The sequence below is a fragment of the Pimephales promelas genome, chromosome 5 (assembly GCF_988280905.1).
Source record: "Pimephales promelas chromosome 5, fPimPro1.hap1.1, whole genome shotgun sequence".
Classification (NCBI taxonomy): domain Eukaryota; kingdom Metazoa; phylum Chordata; class Actinopteri; order Cypriniformes; family Leuciscidae; genus Pimephales; species Pimephales promelas.
The window spans coordinates 43,552,410-43,573,447 of record NC_142773.1 but is presented as its reverse complement, the minus strand read 5'-3'; the positions used below and the strand labels follow the sequence as shown (position 1 = coordinate 43,573,447).

The 21,038-nt window shown below is 43.8% G+C and overlaps 2 protein-coding genes across 2 annotated transcripts in view; one reads left to right on the top strand and one right to left on the bottom strand.

The window, feature by feature from the left end:
• Nucleotides 1–6,132, bottom strand: part of LOC120471329 (midnolin) — a 24,753-nt gene extending 18,621 nt beyond the window's left edge. Inside the window, exons 1-2 of the mRNA XM_089131641.1 lie at nt 5,872–6,132; nt 2,596–2,681 (exon numbers count right to left, since the gene is read on the bottom strand). The gene's annotated coding sequence lies outside the window, so the exon portion shown is untranslated. The remainder of the gene's footprint in view (nt 1–2,595; nt 2,682–5,871) is intronic.
• cbarpa (CACN subunit beta associated regulatory protein a) lies at nt 1,043–21,038 on the top strand. The gene is made up of 10 exons (XM_039661117.2): nt 1,043–1,157; nt 5,419–5,481; nt 8,485–8,630; nt 9,460–9,521; nt 9,957–10,122; nt 10,733–10,904; nt 11,513–11,650; nt 15,232–15,418; nt 16,230–16,413; nt 16,732–21,038. The coding sequence occupies exons 2-10, from the start codon at nt 5,443–5,445 to the stop codon at nt 18,167–18,169; spliced, it is 2,532 nt and encodes an 843-aa protein (XP_039517051.2). The 5' UTR covers nt 1,043–1,157; nt 5,419–5,442; the 3' UTR covers nt 18,170–21,038.

The window sequence follows — 21,038 nt, the reverse complement described above, 5'->3', positions numbered from 1 at the left end:
TTCTATTTTAATTGCAATTATGGTTGTTTAGTTAATTTTAGTGTGGTTTATTTTGATATGGTTTTTATTTTTCATTTCATTTCATATTTATTCATTATTCAATTAGGCTAATTAGTAAGTGTTTATTTGGATTGCATTCATTTTATTATTTTAATTTGTCAGATTTTTATGGTTTGATTAATTTTAGTCTTTTATTTTGCATTAATTGTTTTAATTAGAAAATGTATGATTTCATTAATTTTAGTAAGTGTTTTATTTTTTCCTATTTAAAAATATTTTAATTCTTTATTTTATTTTTTAATTTTAATTTTTTTAATTAATTTTAGCAAGTGTTTTATTTTGATTGTTTTTAAATTATTTTAATTTGACGTTTTATAGCTTAATTATTAGCTTTTCCTCAATCCTGTAGAATGTGTTTCTGTTTATATGTGAGTTGCATATTTATTTGCAATATTTGTCATCTGCATTCATACTTTCCATATATTTCACATTTCCATAAATAAATAATAAGAGCTTGTGCATTAGGTTATATTAACTTTAGTTACGAATCTTCTTCCACACACACACACACACACACACCTGAATCTGTTTCAGTAGAAGAGATACTGGAGTATTTTTCATCATTAAACATAAAACAGAATTGAGCTCGTGCTAAAAAAACACCCTTTTGGACATTTTTTAAATATTTTCTTGTAAAACCGTTCTCTAAATAATCTTTGTTTTATTTACATCTTACAGAATGATTTTTATTTACAGAGTAAGTATGAACAGTGTAAATGTGCATTAGTATAAAGCGCACGCGCTCTGGTTCTGCTTCTCACACATTTCATGCGCGCTCCCCAAATGCACGATATTAATAAGCAAGTAATAACTAATAATAACTATAACTGGCTCTGTTTGAACCCAAGCGCTTTTGTGAATCGGTGCATTTCTGCAGTGAGTGATCATCATCATCCTCATCTTCATCCTCTCTGACGCACACCGAGGAGGAATCCCACCGCTCGCGTCACCAGCGCCAGTGGGCGTGTCTTCAGCGCCAGTGGGCGTGTCTTCACCCCGGGTTTCATTCATAAACTCTGCTGCCGTTCGGATGAATGTAACGCGCACTGGAGCTCGTGCCATTGGTGAGCGCTTATAACAGCATGCATTACGGATAGGTGAGTGTTTCCCGCGCGCAGTCCTGATGTTTCACACACCGACACATCTGGCGCTCATCCGCGTGCCCGCGTTTGACTGAACATGCTTTAATGCACTGAGGATGATGATGAAGCGCGTTATGCACGCGTCCGAATCAATGAATCAACAAAACGCGTATTTGGTTAATAATGTTACCGCGTTGATGGGAATGTGCGGTGCGTTGCGCGCGTCTCGTGATCGTCGCGTCTTTTCACTGTAGCGTCGCGAATCGCGATGCATCAACATTTAAAAGACTCTCTCGTTCAAAACAGAAATAGTGACGTAAGCGAACCGAACAAGCCGCGCGCGTTACCGGTCGCGCGCGCCGGATTAACTGTAAAACGCTCGTGAGCAACAAAAGGCTGTTGTGTGTGTGTGTGTGTGTGTGTGTTTCACACTGCAGATAAATCATTCACCTCACACAGGCTTTATGTAACGTGTGTGTGTGTGTGTGTGTGTGTCTCAATGCGTTCACATGTGCAGATCACGAAACCTGCTTACATCATTCAGACACACACGTCACAACACTCATAATTCATATTCAATTTATTTTCAATCAATTTACTGACTAGTGAGACTGAACAATATTTCCACATTCCGATGTAAAAAGTTTTAAAATGTATAATTAATGTTCAGCATATATTATTATATAAATGAAATATAAATTAGGATAGTATGACTAAACTACTGCATATACAAATATAATGCATTAATTAGTTAAATATAGTCGCAATTTCTGTCAAATTAATCGCATCTAACAGACAATTGTGTTTATGTAATATGTGTATGTGTGTGTGTGTGTTTATGTATAAAATATAACAATTTTATTTTAATATATACATAAAGCTGTTGTTGTATGGTATTTACTCACAATATCTTAAAACAGAGAAGTATTTTATCAGCTAATTTTACTTGTACCCCTTAACAAATATAACATAAATATCAAATATAGGCCAGCGTTGTGTCGGTCACATGACTTCCTGTTCTCTAGATTTCATTAATAAATCCGAACGATGCAGATTCTGTGTGTCCTACTTTCACCACAGCCTCATCTATCCCATAATGCCCCAGATCACATCCGCCAGGAGTGTGTGTGTGTGTGTGACTGAGTGTGTGTCAGTGAGTGTGTGTGTGTGAGAGAGAGAGAGAGAGAGAGAGTGTGTTGGAGCAGTAGTTTTCTTCATGAATACTCAATGTGCCGTTGGACACTCAGTTTCCAAGCATCACACACACACACACACACACACACACACAGGAAGCATCGGCTCGCTGTTTAATTGCGGTCAGAATTAAAGAGCTTTAATGAATGCTGAATAAATCGGACGTTTGAGTGTTTTTATGGCTTCTAGTTCACTGGACAAGTGTGTGTGTGTGTGTGTGTGTGTGTGAGAGAGTGTGTTTAAGCAGCATCAGTCCTACCAGAGCGTCACAGTCCGGTGCGTCTCGGCCCGTTTCACTTCACGTCACACACCTGTGATTAACATTCTCATCAGCATCGGCTTGACCTGCACACACACACACATGTAAACGCATTAGCATGACATATAGACGGAGGCGAGGAAGAGATTTAACAGCCGAAAACACACACACACACACTCTTAGAAGAAATGGTTCTATTTAGAACCAGAAATGGTTCCATCCCCCGCTTCATATATGGAATTCCAAAATGGTTCTATTTAGAACCATTTTTTTTTAAAAAGGTTCTATTGGCCAAGTACGGAACCCCAGGGTTCTATATAGAACTCAGAGGAACCCTTTTTTTAAGAGTGTATAGAACCTTTTAGGGGTTCCAAATATGTAGCGCTGATAGAACCTTTTCTTCTAAGAGTGCAGAACAATCACTGTTGAGTCACAATTATACAAATGACCACATGACGGATGAGTGTGTGTTGATAGACAGAAGAGTTGATTCTATCAGTCTTTGAGGAGAGTTCTCTCGTCGCTTTTAAAAGATGACTCACTCTCTGATTGTGATTGAGTATATGGATTTATTGTGTGATTTGCATTTAGCTTTGTGTTTCTCTGCTGTCTGTGACCCATTAGAATGGACACACACACACACTCACTCACTCACACACTCACTCACTCACTCATTCATTCGCTCACTCACTCACTCATTCACTCACTCGCTCACTCATTCACTCACTCACTCGCTCACTCATTCGCTCACTCACTCGCTCGCTCACTCACTCACTCATTTGCTCACTCACTCACTCATTCACTCATTCATTCGCTCGCTCACTCACTCACACACACACTCACTCACTCACACACACTCACTCACTCATTCGCTCACTCACTCACTCATTCACTCACTCATTCGCTCACTCACTCACTCATTCATTCACTCACTCATTCGCTCGCTCACTCACTCACTCATTCGCTCACTCACTCACTCACTCAGTCGCTCACTCACTCACACACACACACACTCACTCACTCACTCACACACACACTCACTCACTCACACACACTCACTCACTCACTCATTCGCTCACTCACTCGCTCACTCGCTCACTCACTCACTCATTCATTCACTCACTCATTCGCTCGCTCACTCACTCACTCATTCGCTCGCTCACTCACTCACTCAGTCGCTCACTCACTCACACACACACACACTCACTCACTCACACACACACTCACTCACTCACTCATTCACTCACTCACTCACTCATTCGCTCACTCACTCGCTCGCTCACTCACTCACTCGCTCACTCACTCGCTCACTCACTCGCTCACTCACTCACTCATTCGCTCGCTCACTCACTCACTCATTCGCTCGCTCACTCACTCACTCACACACTCACTCACTCACACTCACTCACTCACTCACTCACTCACACACTCACTCATTTGCTCACTCACTCATTCACTCACTCACTCGCTCACTCACTCACTCATTCATTCGCTCGCTCACTCACTCACACACACACTCACTCACACACAAACTCACTCATTTGCTCACTCACTCATTCACTCACTCACTCGCTCACTCACTCACTCACTCATTCGCTCGCTCACTCACTCACTCATTCGCTCACTCACTCACACACACACTCACTCATTTGCTCACTCACTCACTCATTCACTCACTCACTCGCTCGCTCGCTCACTCACTCACTCATTCATTCGCTCGCTCACTCACTCACTCACACACTCACTCACTCACACTCACTCACTCATTCACTCACACACACACACACACACACTCACTCACTCATTCGCTCGCTCACTCACTCACTCATTCGCTCACTCACTCACTCACTCAGTCGCTCACTCACTCACACACACACACACTCACTCACTCACTCACACACACACTCACTCACTCACACACACTCACTCACTCACTCATTCGCTCACTCACTCGCTCACTCGCTCACTCACTCACTCATTCATTCACTCACTCATTCGCTCGCTCACTCACTCACTCATTCGCTCGCTCACTCACTCACTCAGTCGCTCACTCACTCACACACACACACACTCACTCACTCACACACACACTCACTCACTCACTCATTCACTCACTCACTCACTCATTCGCTCACTCACTCGCTCGCTCACTCACTCACTCGCTCACTCACTCGCTCACTCACTCGCTCACTCACTCACTCATTCGCTCGCTCACTCACTCACTCATTCGCTCGCTCACTCACTCACTCACACACTCACTCACTCACACTCACTCACTCACTCACTCACTCACTCACACACTCACTCATTTGCTCACTCACTCATTCACTCACTCACTCGCTCACTCACTCACTCATTCATTCGCTCGCTCACTCACTCACACACACACTCACTCACACACAAACTCACTCATTTGCTCACTCACTCATTCACTCACTCACTCGCTCACTCACTCACTCACTCATTCGCTCGCTCACTCACTCACTCATTCGCTCACTCACTCACACACACACTCACTCATTTGCTCACTCACTCACTCATTCACTCACTCACTCGCTCGCTCGCTCACTCACTCACTCATTCATTCGCTCGCTCACTCACTCACTCACACACTCACTCACTCACACTCACTCACTCATTCACTCACACACACACACACACACACTCACTCACTCATTCGCTCACTCACTCGCTCACTCATTCGCTCACTCATTCGCTCACTCGCTCGCTCGCTCACTCACTCACTCGCTCACTCACTCATTCACTTACTCACTCTCTCACTCACTCAATGACAGACTCTCTCTCTCTCTTCTGCTTTTGCAGGCGTCACACACACGCTTTTGGACCATGAGTGATGAGTCTCCATTACAGACCCGCCTCACCACTGTGAGTAAAACAGTCACAACTCACTGCCAACAAACACGGGTCACACACACACGCACACACACAAACACACAAACACACACACACTGGTTACCATTGTAACTTTTTCAAAAAATAACCAAATCGATTATTGGAAATGTGTCATCATTTCCCTCAAAGAAATGAAAGTGTAAGTACTGTGTAACAACACACAAAACATGCAGGAGATCAGTGTGTGTCCATCTCAATCAGTTTCTTTCCGAGTTCATTCGCTGCGGACGACAAAAAACAAAACTAATATTGTTAAATCTATTTTAGATAATAATAGCATCCGAGTTAGAAATATACGGACCATGTTTAGTATGGATTATGCATATGAGCATAAATGCTGATCTGGAGTCAGGAGTGATTCACCTGTTCTTCAATGAGGACCTCAGGTGAGGGATGCTGTCGCCATGGAGACGCTGATCCCACGGGATGGACAGATTGACCTCGCATGAGGGAAACCCCTGGGAGGAGCTTGTGTTTGTCCCAGTCGTGCGCACTAAACATTCATGAGCACACACACACACACTAAACAGAAAGATCATAATTATATTTCACATCACAGAAAGTGAAATCAGACACACACACTCCTCAGTGGCCTAATTCTGTCTAATTTTAGCGCACTATGTCCTCGTTTCGCATTCAGAGAGACAAACTGAAGATCTTTCATTAGAGTTTCATCTCTCACAGTTACTTATTATTAGACATCGGAGAACTATCAGATGTCTCCAGTACATTCACTTACCACACAGATGAATTATGGATATTTAATGAAGAGGAGTAAACCGGGATAGTGAATCATTTACTCGTCCTCATGTCCTTCAAACCTGTAGGACTTGACCTGAAGATATTTTGACTTTCATTATATGGACAAAAATAACACATTTCTCCAACATCTGCCGCAGCTCCACTGAAGAAAGCAAGGCATACGGGTTTGAACAATAAGATGTTGAGTAAACGATGACATGATCATTTTGGGGTGAATTACGCCTTTAATCTGACAGCATTAGTGGAGCGTTTCTAAAGCAGCCTCACAGTAATACACAGAATCAATGATGCAAACTTCATCAAATATGAGACAAATTCATATTCAGCTGTAAAGCGGCACTCGAAGACAATACACAGTCCCTCCAGGATTTCACGATTTTTTTTTTGTGATTTTTACGATCAAAATGACTGATTTTGTGGTGGTAATTTCCAAAAATTTGTGAAAAAATGTGCGATTTATATATAACATTTACCATAATAGTATTCAGTCCTTCCAGAAAAACGTGGAGTTTTTTTTGTGTGATTGTTGCGGGCAAAAATTGATTGATTACTCGGCCCGTTTTCTTTAAAAATGCGATGGAATATGCAGGATATTTATGCAATTTTATGCGATGAAATTACAGAAATTTGCAAAAATTGAGAGAACTTGCAAAAATTGCGGTTTGATGAAAAAGATTTCTCTTTTTCAGTGATTCCCCCAACATCCTGTTCTCACTAGGCTAATGTATTAGTCATTTCTTATTACTTCCTTTGATAAGCAAGCATACTACATCATAGAAAGTGCTGGGAATATTTAATTTCTCATCTTGTTTTATTTCAGACTGTAACGAGTGTAAATAAGGCGTGGCCCCTTTAAGAGCTGCGCGCTCCTGTTGAACTCTCTGCAGTGTTATATGTGCGCCTCAAACACCCCATGTGTGCGGGTAATTTCTGTTTGATGCTACTTCTTATATCTTATGTTGTTTATTAAGTAACGATGTGACGGTAGAACGTGTGACAGACAGTTATACGAGTTTGATTTGTGAGATGTCGTCAATCGCCTCCGTGAGTCTGTCTGGCGTCGCGTAATTGCGTCACTTCATAACGTTCCCATGGAAACAGGGGGAAATGGCTGCTCTTGTGTGAAGCAAACGCAACATTTTTCAACTTTCTGCTAAGATACATGTGACTTTTTTTGCAACGAAAATGCGAGGATTATGAAATTATGCAAACCCCGCATATTTTGCAAGGAAATCGGCAATTTATGCGGCGAAAGTGCGGCGTATTTGAAAAAAATGCGGCCCCCGCATAAATATGCGGACTTTGGCTGATTTTGCATTGAATTCAGCGATCGCATAATCACGTTTTTCTGGAGGGACTGAATATTCAGACCAATACTCATAACTTCAGTATTGAATAGCCCAGCTCCACCTGTCTCCGTCAGCATTTAGCATTCTAATTCCCTTTCGAATCAGACTAAATTATCAATTATGTTGTACCTACATTAAAATCTTTATTAATCAATGATACTTGCAATAAATTCAGTTGGTTCTGTTCTGTATACCCTAACACCGCGTCCTAACTACACGCGATAAACGGTATCTTTTCCATGTTAATCAGAGTTTTTTCCTAACCAGACGCGACGGCGAAACGCGAATTTTATCGCATCGCGTTTAGTTAGGACACAGTGTAAGTGGGGTTATCGCTGTTATAAGTCTTCAAATCATGTCATCAAAATCTGGTCTCAAAAATCTTTCAGAGTCGAAGTTTGAGGTCTTAACTTTATTGAGCAGTTCAACAAAGTGAGATGCCAGCTGACCTTATTTCTTATACCTTGTGGTGCCCAATTAGCGCTCAAATCGTTATCTTTTCTCTCTTTGCTCCTCCTTATTACTCCTCCCAGATTAAAAACACCTGCATCATCATTTTATTTTTAATTGGGGCAACCTTCTTTGCGCATGCGTACCTTTCTTTTTACACAATGGGCTCCTTGTTTTTAGTATGCTTTTCTCGGTGGCTCATTGTTACATTCTATACAATCTGCTATATAGTTTGCATGTTTCATGTTGTGTGAACAGAACCAGACCGCCGGTCCAAAGTGTACGCTAACGGTCAATCGTATTTGACAATAGCGGTCCTGACAGAACTGCGCTTTCTTAGGTATTCTGGAGGGTTTCTGAGTCCAACATTTCTGTGAAATGCCAACACAAGCGTGTGTGTGTGTGTGTGTTCCAGGACGTTCCTCTGGTGTCAGGCTCTCAGGAGAACTACGTGCTTCTGATGGTGATGGTGTGTGTGTTCGCCGGCGGGACGCTGATGGTTCTGTCCGTTCTTCTGGTCTTCTGTCACCGATGCTGTCGAGGAGAACGACGATACTCCAGGTCAACATTAGCACAACACGAAGTGTTTTTAACTGCGAATACTGGAGAAACCTACAGAGCCCCTCTAGTCCCACTTTGGTAAAAAAAAATCTCGTGGCCTCGAGATACTAACTCTATCTTGAGTAGGGTTGGGTATCGAGAATCGAGTATCGATTGGAACCGAGACTAACTTTTCGTTTTTCCCGGAATCGTTCAAAAGTTAAAATTTCGATTCCTAGTTTCGATATTCACAGTCCGCCGAGCGGAAGAAGAAACCGCTGAACAACACCAACGAAGAAGCGTCTACCGGAAGTGTTGGCATAACCGCGCGAGTCGAACATGAGTAGCTTACGTCGGCGGTCCAAAGTGTGGCTTCACTTTTCAAAAAATTAACGAAATCTCGGCAAAATGCAAAATTTGTGACAAAAGGAGTATTTTTACCGAAGGTGTATTTCCTTCAGAAAGGCCGTTGGTTAGCAAGGTTAGCTAAACTTTTTTGACCCCGCCTCTTAAAAGAATCGGAATCGAGAATCGTTAGGAACCGGAATCGAAACAAGGAATCGGAATCGTTCAAATTCAAACGATACCCAACCCTAATCTTGTGGCCACAAGATAGTTATAATTAATTTTTTTTACCAAAGTGGGACTAGAGGGGCTCCGTAGAAACCTGTTCATCCGCACATATAGTGTGTGTGTGTGTCTGTTATCTCAGAATACACCGCTTTCAGGTGTGTGTGTGTGTGTCGCGTTCTTAAACAAATCAAGACAGCTCAGATGCTGGAGTGTTGGGATGAATGATGCCGATATTCTCACATTATGATGTTGTTGTTTGTGTGTGTTTGACATTTAGAGCCAGTGATGACCTGGAGAAAACCAACACTACATACGTGGAGGAGAGTCAGCCGGCTCAAGGTGCTCTTAGTTTTACTCTATCAACAGATTTCAATATTAATCGGTTAAATCGCTTAATAGGATATTTATTAGGGTTTTTTTTATTCTAATGAGATTTGTTATATATATAATCAATTGTTATATATCTATATTGTAAATGTCGGTTGGTTTTGTCCAAAGCGAGAGAAAGATATTAATGAAAACACGATCAGTCGTCACGATCCCCAAAAGTAGCTAACAGATCTTGATCATGGTCCGGGAGTTAAACAATTCTCAAAAAGCATCAACGAATATTCGACCAATTATCTGTAGAAATAGCGAGTTTCAAAGAGTCTGAAGTGAATTGAACAAATCTCAAATTTAATCGGCAGTTATTTAAGCCACAATGTTGATCATCATCCCTCCTGAACAGAGAAACCAAAGTGCATTATTGAGGTTTTTCTTCATCTTCGTCAGACATCACCATCAGACTCGAGAGCGGGGATTCGCTGTCCACTTCCGGTTGTCATGGCGATACGAACACGGATCACTTCCTGTCCGCGTCCCTCACCGGGCGACGGGTCTCTTTCAACGAGGCCGCCATCTTTGACCAGAGCGCCAAAGACCAGGAGAAAGGTCGAAGGTCAGACACGGTTCCTTAACCTTTCACTTCTAATACTTTGGTCAGTTCAAAAATGATTTATGCACCTATATATTATTTTTTGAAAAGAATTAAAAGAGCAGACTATATTTCACATCTATCCTTGTATTGTGGTCGAGGTTATTATGGGATTTAGACAGCAAGTGATCACTTTAGACACCGAGTAATTCATTACTTTTAGAGAGAGTAATTAGTTCACTATTTCCTGAGCCGTGCTTCACTGACACGCTGCACATAACTAACAATCACAGTCATAATTGCGATAATTCAAATCAGTTTAAGTGTAAATCCAACCCAATCTCACGGGAATTCGTACGAATTTTACGAGGTGGCTAATTCGTAACAATTCGTACGACCTCACTCGTACGATTTTGCTAAATCGTACATATTTTACGAATTAGCCAATTCTTATGAATTCGTACAAATGACCAACCCCTGACGCCGCCCCTAAACATAACCGTCACGTGGGTTTAGACAAATCGTACAAATTCGTATGAGTGAGGTCGTATGAATTAGCCACTTTTGAATCACTCGTACGAATTGGTCGTGAGATAGCGTAGGTAAATCGTGCAGCCCTCTCTCTCTCTGTCAGGTACACACTCACAGAAGGAGACTTCCATCACCTGAAGAAAGCTCGTCTCACACACCTGCACATCCCGGCGCCGGCGCTGAAGATCCTCACCATCATGGAGTGCGATTCCCCGGAGAACAGCGTGACGGTCACCGAACAGCCCTCGACACACCCGTCTCTCTCCATATTCCAGGTGACACACACACACCTCATGCTTTCAGTCTAAAGGGCACTATCGAAATAAAGTCAAGTCAAGTCAAGTCACATTTATTTATATAGCGCTTTTCACAATACAGATTGTATCAAAGCAGCTTCACAGTGATAACATGTAAGTAGCACAACACAGATCAACAACATTGCTAAACACTAAATAAATAAATAAAGTGTATTTTCTAAATGACACTGATACAGCATTTGTGCATAATATGGACAAAAGAAACAGTTTAACCCTCTCGTGCTCTTTGTGTATTGGTCACATTTTTTTTTTTCAATTAAATAAAATTTCTATATTTTAGTTTGATAATGTTTTTTTATTTAATATTTTGTATTTTTTTATGCATAATTATATTTACGCTACATTTATAATCCATTTAGTTTATTTCGTTTTTGAGCATAAACCTGGAAATTTAATTTCCAACTTAAACTTGTACTTTAAATTTTTTTATAAAATATAGATATTTTCATAATCACATTTACTCTAAAACTGCGAGATAATCAAAGCACTAAACCTAACCCAGAGCGTTTAACCTGTTCCAATCATGTCCGTGATTGGCGTGTGTGTGTGTGTGTGTGTGTGTGCAGCCCGCTGAGGGCCCCGTGCCGGAGGCTCCAGGATTGTGGATCAGTCAAAGCCCCAGCTGTGCTCTTCCCGGAGACACACTGAACTCCACCCTGACCACCAGCACTGAACACCCCGGCAGACCTCCCCGATCACACACCGTGAGTCAGTGCTGAGAAACCAGGAACACTGCAGTAGCGTTTCATTTGGTGACATTATGAACGAACAACAACAGCTCATAGTTGCACATGTGTTGCGTTTATGGGGGCGTGGCTACTGTACCAGACTGAGAGTTAGGGGAGTGGCTACTGTACCAGACTGAGAGTTAGGGGCGTGGCTACTGTACCAGACTGAGTTAGGGGAGTGGCTACTGTACCAGACTGAGAGTTAGGGGAGTGGCTACTGTACCAGACTGAGAGTTAGGGGAGTGGCTACTGTATCAGACTGAGAGTTAGGGGAGTGGCTACTGTACCAGACTGAGTTAGGGGAGTGGCTACTGTACCAGACTGAGAGTTAGGGGAGTGGCTACTGTACCAGACTGAGAGTTAGGGGAGTGGCTACTGTATCAGACTGAGAGTTAGGGGAGTGGCTACTGTATCAGACTGAGAGTTAGGGGAGTGGCTACTGTAGCAGAATGAGAGTTAGGGGCGTGGCTACTGTATCAGACTGAGAGATATGGGAGTGGCTACTGTATCAGACTGAGAGTTAAGGGAGTGGCTACTGTATCAGACTGAGAGTTAGGGGAGTGGCTACTGTACCAGACTGCGAGTTAGGGGAGTGGCTACTGTACCAGACTGAGAGTTAGGGGCGTGGCTACTGTACCAGACTGAGAGTTAGGGGAGTGGCTACTGTCGCAGACTGAGAGTTTGGGGCGTGGCTACTGTATCAGACTGAGAGTTAGGGGAGTGGCTACTGTATCAGACTGAGAGTTAGGGGAGTGGCTACTGTATCAGACTGAGAGTTAGGGGAGTGGCTACTGTACCAGACTGCGAGTTAGGGGAGTGGCTACTGTACCAGACTGAGAGTTAGGGGCGTGGCTACTGTACCAGACTGAGAGTTAGGGGAGTGGCTACTGAGGGCGTGGCTACTGTATCAGACTGAGAGTTAGGGGAGTGGCTACAGTAGCAGACTGAGAGTTTGGGGCGTGGCTACTGTATCAGACTGAGAGTTAGGGGAGTGGCTACTGTATCAGACTGAGAGTTAGGGGAGTGGCTACTGTATCAGACTGTGAGTTAGGGGAGTGGCTACTGTATCAGACAGAGTTAGGGGAGTGGCTACTGTATCAGACTGTGAGTTAGGGGAGTGGCTACTGTATCAGACTGCGAGTTAAGGGAGTGGCTACTGTACCAGACTGAGAGTTAGGGGCGTGGCTACTGTACCAGACTGAGAGTTAGGGGAGTGGCTACTGTAGCAGACTGAGAGTTTGGGGCGTGGCTACTGTATCAGACTGAGAGTTTGGGGCGTGGCTACTGTATCAGACTGAGAGTTTGGGGCGTGGCTACTGTAGCAGACTGAGAGTTTGGGGCGTGGCTACTGTAGCAGACTGAGAGTTAGGGGAGTGGCTACAGTAGCAGACTGAGAGTTTGGGGCGTGGCTACTGTATCAGACTGAGAGTTAGGGGAGTGGCTACTGTATCAGACTGAGAGTTTGGGGCGTGGCTACTGTAGCAGACTGAGAGTTTGGGGCGTGGCTACTGTAGCAGACTGAGAGTTAGGGGAGTGGCTACAGTAGCAGACTGAGAGTTTGGGGCGTGGCTACTGTATCAGAATGAGAGTTAGGGGAGTGGCTACTGTATCAGACTGAGAGTTAGGGGAGTGGCTACTGTATCAGACTGTGAGTTAGGGGAGTGGCTACTGTATCAGATTGTGAGTTAGGGGAGTGGCTACTGTATCAGACTGCGAGTTAAGGGAGTGGCTACTGTACCAGACTGAGAGTTAGGGGGGTGGCTACTGTAGCAGACTGAGAGTTTGGGGCGTGGCTACTGTATCAGACTGAGAGTTAGGGGAGTGGCTACAGTAGCAGACTGAGAGTTTGGGGCGTGGCTACTGTATCAGAATGAGAGTTAGGGGAGTGGCTACTGTATCAGACTGAGAGTTAGGGGAGTGGCTACTGTATCAGACTGTGAGTTAGGGGAGTGGCTACTGTATCAGACTGTGAGTTAGGGGAGTGGCTACTGTATCAGACTGCGAGTTAAGGGAGTGGCTACTGTACCAGACTGAGAGTTAGGGGGGTGGCTACTGTAGCAGACTGAGAGTTTGGGGCGTGGCTACTGTATCAGACTGAGAGTTAGGGGAGTGGCTACAGTAGCAGACTGAGAGTTTGGGGCGTGGCTACTGTATCAGACTGAGAGTTAGGGGAGTGGCTACAGTAGCAGACTGAGAGTTAGGGGAGTGGCTACAGTAGCAGACTGAGAGTTTGGGGCGTGGCTACTGTATCAGACTGAGAGTTAGGGGAGTGGCTACTGTATCAGACTGAGAGTTAAGGGAGTGGCTACTGTATCAGACTGAGAGTTAGGGGAGTGGCTACTGTATCAGACTGTGAGTTAGGGGAGTGGCTACTGTATCAGACAGAGAGTTAGGGGAGTGGCTACAGTAGCAGACTGAGAGTTTGGGGCGTGGCTACTGTATCAGACTGAGAGTTAGGGGAGTGGCTACTGTATCAGACTGTGAGTTAGGGGAGTGGCTACTGTATCAGACAGAGTTAGGGGAGTGGCTACTGTAGCAGACTGAGAGTTTGGGGCGTGGCTACTGTATCAGACTGAGAGTTAGGGGAGTGGCTACAGTAGCAGACTGAGAGTTTGGGGCGTGGCTACTGTATCAGACTGAGAGTTTGGGGCGTGGCTACTGTATCAGACTGAGAGTTAGGGGAGTGGCTACTGTCTCAGACTGAGAGTTAGGGGAGTGGCTACTGTAGCAGACTGAGAGTTAGGGGAGTGGCTACTGTATCAGACTGAGAGTTAGGGGAGTGGCTACTGTATCAGACAGAGTTAGGGGAGTGGCTACTGTATCAGACTGAGTTAGGGGAGTGGCTACTGTACCAGACTGAAAGTTAGGGGAGTGGCTACTGTAGCAGAATGAGTTAGGGGAGTGGCTACTGTAGCAGAATGAGAGTTAGGGGAGTGGCTACTGTAGCAGACTGTGAGTTAGGGGAGTGGCTACTGTAGCAGATGGAGAGTTAGGGGAGTGGCTATCAGACTAAAGCAGACAGATTATGATGTTTGAGTTGGGGAGAAGTTACGTGAGAAATGGACATTGCAAAATATGCTGTATTTGCGTAATTACGCTTGTATCGTAGAAACTACATTCTCCATTTTAAAGCTGCCGTTCGGAAAAGCCCAGTTTGCTCAGATTGGTCAACTTGCCGTTCTGTTGTGATTGGTCAGATGTTTAGAGCGTGTCAGAAATGTAACGCCCCTTACCAATTCAATTTACATTTTACACAAGCTCTTAAAGCTGTGCCTGGAGATGAAGCTCATTTGCATTTAAAGGCACACACACAAAATGACGTGTTTGTACTGCCCCCTTAAAAAATGATAATTTTAACATGCTGTAAAAAGATATCTGTGGGGTATTTTGAGCTAAAACTTCACATACACACTCTGGGAACAACAGTGACTTATTTTACATATTGTAAAAAGGGGCATTAAACCCCTTTAAATACATTTGATTAAGGATTGTAATATGAGCCGGATGTTCTCCATGTTACCTGTGACCGTCTGTTCACTCCTGGTTTTCCTCTCCAGGTTGAGGTGATGAGCAGAAGCCTGCTGATGGACAGAGATGTCACTTCCTGTCCAGCTCAGGGAACCATGTTCCACTTCCTGTCTAAGCTCAGACGCCACGCCAGCCTGGAGGGAGCGGGTCCGTTCTTCAGCGTCAAGAAATGGAGACTCGACACCATCCAGAGAGCAGCGAGTCTTGATATGAGAGGTGATGCATCATGTAATTATTAAATAATTCATTCCTAATAATAGTTGACTTCAGATCAAATAGTTCCTGCAGTTCAGTTTCATTAAACGCTCTTGTTGACCGTTTTGTTGTCTGAAAGATGTTTTAAAGTTCTCCAAACTTAAAATAATGATTCTTACGATATGAGCTGCAATATTGCTCAGAAATCAAAGTTCAAAGGCAGTCTCCGTAAACAATGAGAGCTTTTATTCAGCTAAGAGGAATCAATACGGGTCGAGAAGCTTAGTCTAGTTAAAGTCACGTGACTGTTCTGAAATCTGATTGGCTCACAGACTTCAACCAAGAGTACAGGACAAATCTGCTTCCTGATGAATGAAATTAAATAATGGCAACATAGTGTCGGCCCAGATCCGGTCCTGGGCCTCTGGGTTGTTAGCTAAAAATATATGGTGAAGCTGAAATAAAAATAAATATTAGATGAAAACTTAAGCTAAGTTAAAACAAATCCAAAATTTGAAGTGCTAAAATTACTAAGAGTAAAACTGAAATAAAAATACTATTAAATAAAAAAAAGACAATTTGACGGAGGTCGTCGGAGAGTCAAAACTTCTGACACTGCCAGAATTTCGTCGGCGGTCAAAAATGGACGCAACGCAACGGACATTAATCGGCAGTCGGTGAACACGTCAAACTAACGATCAAAGACTTCAGATTTTAGCCTAGGATCATAGGATTCCTTCAGGATTAGCAAAACCGCACAGTGTGCACCGGCTTAAGTCAACTAGAGTCATCTGTGCATGGTCTTACCTGGCTATCCCTGCTCTTCTTTTAGGTTCTCCACGGAGACGTGTGTTTCAGAGGCAGCGGGCGGCCAGTGAGACTCTGGACCAGGGAGAGGAAAACTTCCAGGGTGGAGTTGATGACTTTCTGTTGCAAAACCCACAGATGGAGCCGCCCAGACGCCTCTCGGCCGGTTCTCTGGACGCCAATGCAGGAGCTCCTCAGGCCCTCAGCAGGTACGCTCAAAATATCCCAGAAGTTCAGGCATGGTGACAAACCCGGCAGGGTGGAACAAAAGTCCAGGATCAGGATTGAACACTCCGGAGTCGCATACAGCAACATAGTGTCGGGCCAGATCTGAGTTTCAGGAGTCAAAGTCCAATTCCAAAACAATCCTCGAGTTGTCAAAAGTAACATTGAAGTCGGTACTAAGATTTAAAAAATGTGATTGCATTTCTGTCAACAGATCATCCTAAATATTACCCAATGCACCGTAACTTACAATGTTTACCTTTCTGTCTGGCGATTGACATCATGTCTTTGCACTCCTTCAGGTTAGAGATAGAGGCTGTAATGGAGCTCAAACACAACACAGATGCAGTGCCCAAAGACACGACTCCTGCGTTTCCCTGCTCCCAGGAGATGGAGGAGATGATGGCAGGAGCTTCAGGAGAGTTCGGTCATCAGGAGAGTCTAGATCAGCCCAGCTTATACCGGGACATCTGGAGTTTGAGAGCTTCGCTGGAACAGTACGCCTCCTCGGACCTGAGCAGTAACGACAGAGACTCCACTCGCAGCGACGCGGAGAGCGTTTGTTCAGCGGGAGCGTCAAGATCAGGCGCCCCCAATTACCAGTCGCAAGACATCGATGACGACATGGATGGGGACGGCGAGCTGCCGTACGACGACGTGGTCCGGGACGCCGGGTCGAGGAGAAACAGACGGGACAGTGTAGATTCTGAAGGAGAGACGAACAACCGGAAGCTCCTGCAAATGGACAGCGGATACGCCTCAATCGAGGCTCCCTGCAAGGCTCCCGAGGAACTTAGGCTTTTCGGAAGTAGCTCTGCGAAGACCGCATCCGAACGCAGGCGCTTTTTCACCAATTCTGGCCGCAAAGGCACGGTTTGCGAGAGTTTCGAGGCACGACTCTTTAAAGAGGAGCTGGAAGACGAGGCGAAAGCTTCCCAAGAAACGCAACCCCGGCCTCGCTTCCGCCGACGAGACTACAGCATCGATGAGAAGACCGAGGCGCTGTTCAACGAATTCCTACGGCATGATCCTCAGTTCGACCAGCAGGGGTCCCCCTCGTTACGGCACCGTCACCGGTCCCGTATTCATCTCCGGAAGCAATGGCAGCGTAGCAAACAATACAGCGATCCTGGAACCGTCCGATACTCGCCATCCCTGGAGCGACAGCGCTGCTATCCGCTACGCCGAGGCGACAGCGCTAACTACCCCTTGGACACGCGCTATCATAGCACCTTGCCTCGCATCGCTAGCGCGGCGGATGAGGAGGGAAGCGAAGGAGCGGCGGGTACGGAATCGCCCGAGCCGGAAACAGTCGGAGGTGCTGGTCCACCCTCGGGTGCTGGAAGTTCAGGTCCAGATCTGGAGGAAAACGCGAACAACAGCAGCAACAACACAAGCCGGCATTTCTTTACATCACAACCGCTGGAAAACAGTGCGAGGGACTGTGGGATACTGGAGGACTTTGCTAATCCCGCAGACTCGCATAAACATTCACAGATGGAGGTCGTGGACCGAGACGGGCCGCCGTTGATGAACACACTTGCGTCTCATTTGCATTCCCATACAAATACTCGCGTGCCCGATTCGGACTACAAGCATCACACCTACACTGACACAAGTCCGTCAGACAAACTGGCCTCCATGCTGGATGATCGGATATACTCTGATCTGAGGACTCAAAGAGGAGGTCAGGAATGTGTCGTGAACGTAAGCCGCACCTCAACGGATCTCGAAGAATAAAGTGCTGGCTACGCCAAGAATGATAACTATAACCATATAGTCGCTATAACTCTAGGAGAATAGCAGTCACACCACAACTGTAACGCTAACGACACAGAGGAACAATATTGCTGGAATCTCTTTTTGAACATTGATAAACATTGACAGCCAATCAGACTTTAAAGAGCTCGAGCATACGACAAAACCGCAGCATGCACTTGTATTTAACAGAATGATATTGTCTGCTGGTGGGGATGCCCATATAGTTATCGTTCTAGTTTAGGTCAAGTTTTCATGAACTCCTTTTCCAGGGCGCTGGGCTACTAGCGTCATCATCGCGTCAAGAACAACTCCTCAAGCTAACGTCACGGATGCACAACAAAACTAAAATATAATTAGCATTCTTCGCATTTCACAATGGCCCCCCATTTGGAATTTTATTTGTTCAAATAACTAATTTAATAAATTGTGTTAAAAGATGTTTTTAAAAAGAATGGTAAAAGACTGTGATAGCTTGCGGACGGGTTGTGTAGTAACGCTTGTCGTTCGGTGCCGGTTCTGAGGAACAAGAGCAAGCCTCATATTGAGACAAGCGACAATAGTGCTGCAGATTAGCAAAACAATCGTTCACTTTGGTATACAAGCATGAAATTTGGCACAGATACTCTTTGAGGGCCACTATTTTGGAAAAAAGGCATTGTTCCCTCAAAAAATTCAATAAGGTAGCCATTTTTCAAGATGGCCGCCATTGCTATTCAATCCCAGATAGCAAACTGACATTGAATCAACGTGGAAATTTGACATCGAAACAACGTTGATCTGACATTGTTTTGCTCATCGAATTAACGTTGAACCAACGTCAGACGCGTCATTCTTTCAAAACTAACGGAAAATCAACTTGAAATCAACGCGTTGTTTCAACGTTATGAAAGCAAACCAATTTTCGATTTTCATTTAGCTTTGAAGAATGCCGCGTCTGACGTTGGTTCAACGTTAATTCGATGAGCAAAATCAACGTTGTTTCAATGTCATGAGAGACGTCGTTTCCACGTTGATTCAATGTCAGTTTGCTATCTGGGATGCTTTTATTAATTATTCAAACAGTGATCCAAGCATAAAATGTTTTACAAATACACTCAGGACATGTTAATGAAAAAAGATTCTTGTCCCAAAAATCAAAAATGGCCACCATTTCTTCAAAAATCTGCCTAATACCTTCGGGGGGGCAGTTAAAGGGTTAAATTGAGCTCTGATAGAAATGGTGGCCATCTTGAAAATGATCGCCATCTTGAATATTTGAGTGGCACGCCACACACCTTTTCCCCAAAAAACTTTCTTAAAGGAGTATTTTCACAAAATGTTACGTCTACATCACTGTTTGAACGATTGAGGCATTTGACAGAAATAGCGGCCATCTTGAAAAAATGGCCGTCATGTTGAATTTTTGAATGGCCAACGCCTTTTTCCTAAAAAGCGAGCCTTAGAGAGTATCTGTGCCAAATGTCATGCTTGTATACCAATTTGAAAAATGCCATACTTCAGTACAACATGAAACTAGATGAATACAAGCGCGATGCATGCTGGGATCAGTAGCAATAATTAGATGAGGCGTGTCATTTTCGGATATTAATATACCCTCTTGTGGCTTGGTTGAAAACGCAGGGTTGAGTATCCCTGGTACACTGACCCACGGGAAACAGTCATTATTTTAGGGAGTCTGTTCAGTGACTGAACTTTACCTTTAAAACAAATAAGAGTTTGAGCCGTACGGTTACATTCATTGCATTCAAGGGACTATCTACACACACACACACACACACACACACACACACAGATCTGCGGTCAAAGGAACTTCCACTGTGAAACCGCTTCAGAAATCAGAAGTCATGTCTAATCTAACCAATCTAGATCACACTTTCATAAAGTCCCATCATCTCCTACACTTGCACAGTCAAACCAAACTTTATTCACACACTTTCTCACATCATCAGTTTATTGCTATAGTTTAACTTTAGACAATGGTATTAAATATGAGCAGAACTCGCTAGTAAAAATATATCAAAAATGATATCTGGTGTCCGAATAATCGGAATAATATCCCACAATGCACTATCCAGAACATCACAAGTCCTCGAGGACGGACAGTGCATTGATGTTGCTGTTTGGGATTTTTTAGCTTATAACGATCGTTACTAAACCATTAATGCTAAGAAGAATCCCAAACAGCAACAGTGTCGACCCACATCAGGAATCCGTGTTTACCGGGCCGGATCAATGCTGCAGTCCCAATATCTCATTTTCATATATCATACACGACACATTTATGACCATCGTTGTACTGTGACATTCAGATTTAGCATTGGAGAACGCAGGTTGTAGAGAATTATATATGTGTACATCTACATAACTCTTTTGAATTATGATTCCTTTGCAATAAAGGTAATTTTTTTGTTTTTATGCAAAAATCATGTTTATTGGCGGGAAAAACAAAACAATCAGGTTGACTGATTTAAATCACAAAGCAAATGAGATGTTCATGTTTATTGAATTAAATTATCTTTTTATCTAAACAATAATGAGTCAAAATATTTGTAAAAATCTGCAATTGTTTTGTAAACAGAAAAGATTAGTAGTAGTAGTAGTTGGAACGGTTAGATTCGTCTGGCAAGTTTTATACACACAAAATGAAGTATTACTTAATACCAAAATAAAAAAACTGAGCTATAAATGGTTACCTGGCTGTGGAGCTGAACTCTTGCTGGGGGTATAAAGGGGTCGTTGCCATGGAAACAGCCGTGTAAGAGGCCAGAGGTCACCCGGGACAGTCACAACAATAAAAGCAGATTCATTGAATTAATCGTTTGAAGGAAGAGTTTCCTGCAGGTTTCCA

Coding starts and splice junctions, on each gene's coding strand:
- cbarpa (XM_039661117.2), top strand. CDS start 5,443: ATGAGTGATGAGTCTCCATTACAGACCCGCCTCACCACT. Junction 9,522..9,956: donor GGAGAGTCAGCCGGCTCAAG/GTGCTCTTAGTT, acceptor CATCTTCGTCAG/ACATCACCATCAGACTCGAG. Junction 10,123..10,732: donor GACCAGGAGAAAGGTCGAAG/GTCAGACACGGT, acceptor TCTCTCTGTCAG/GTACACACTCACAGAAGGAG.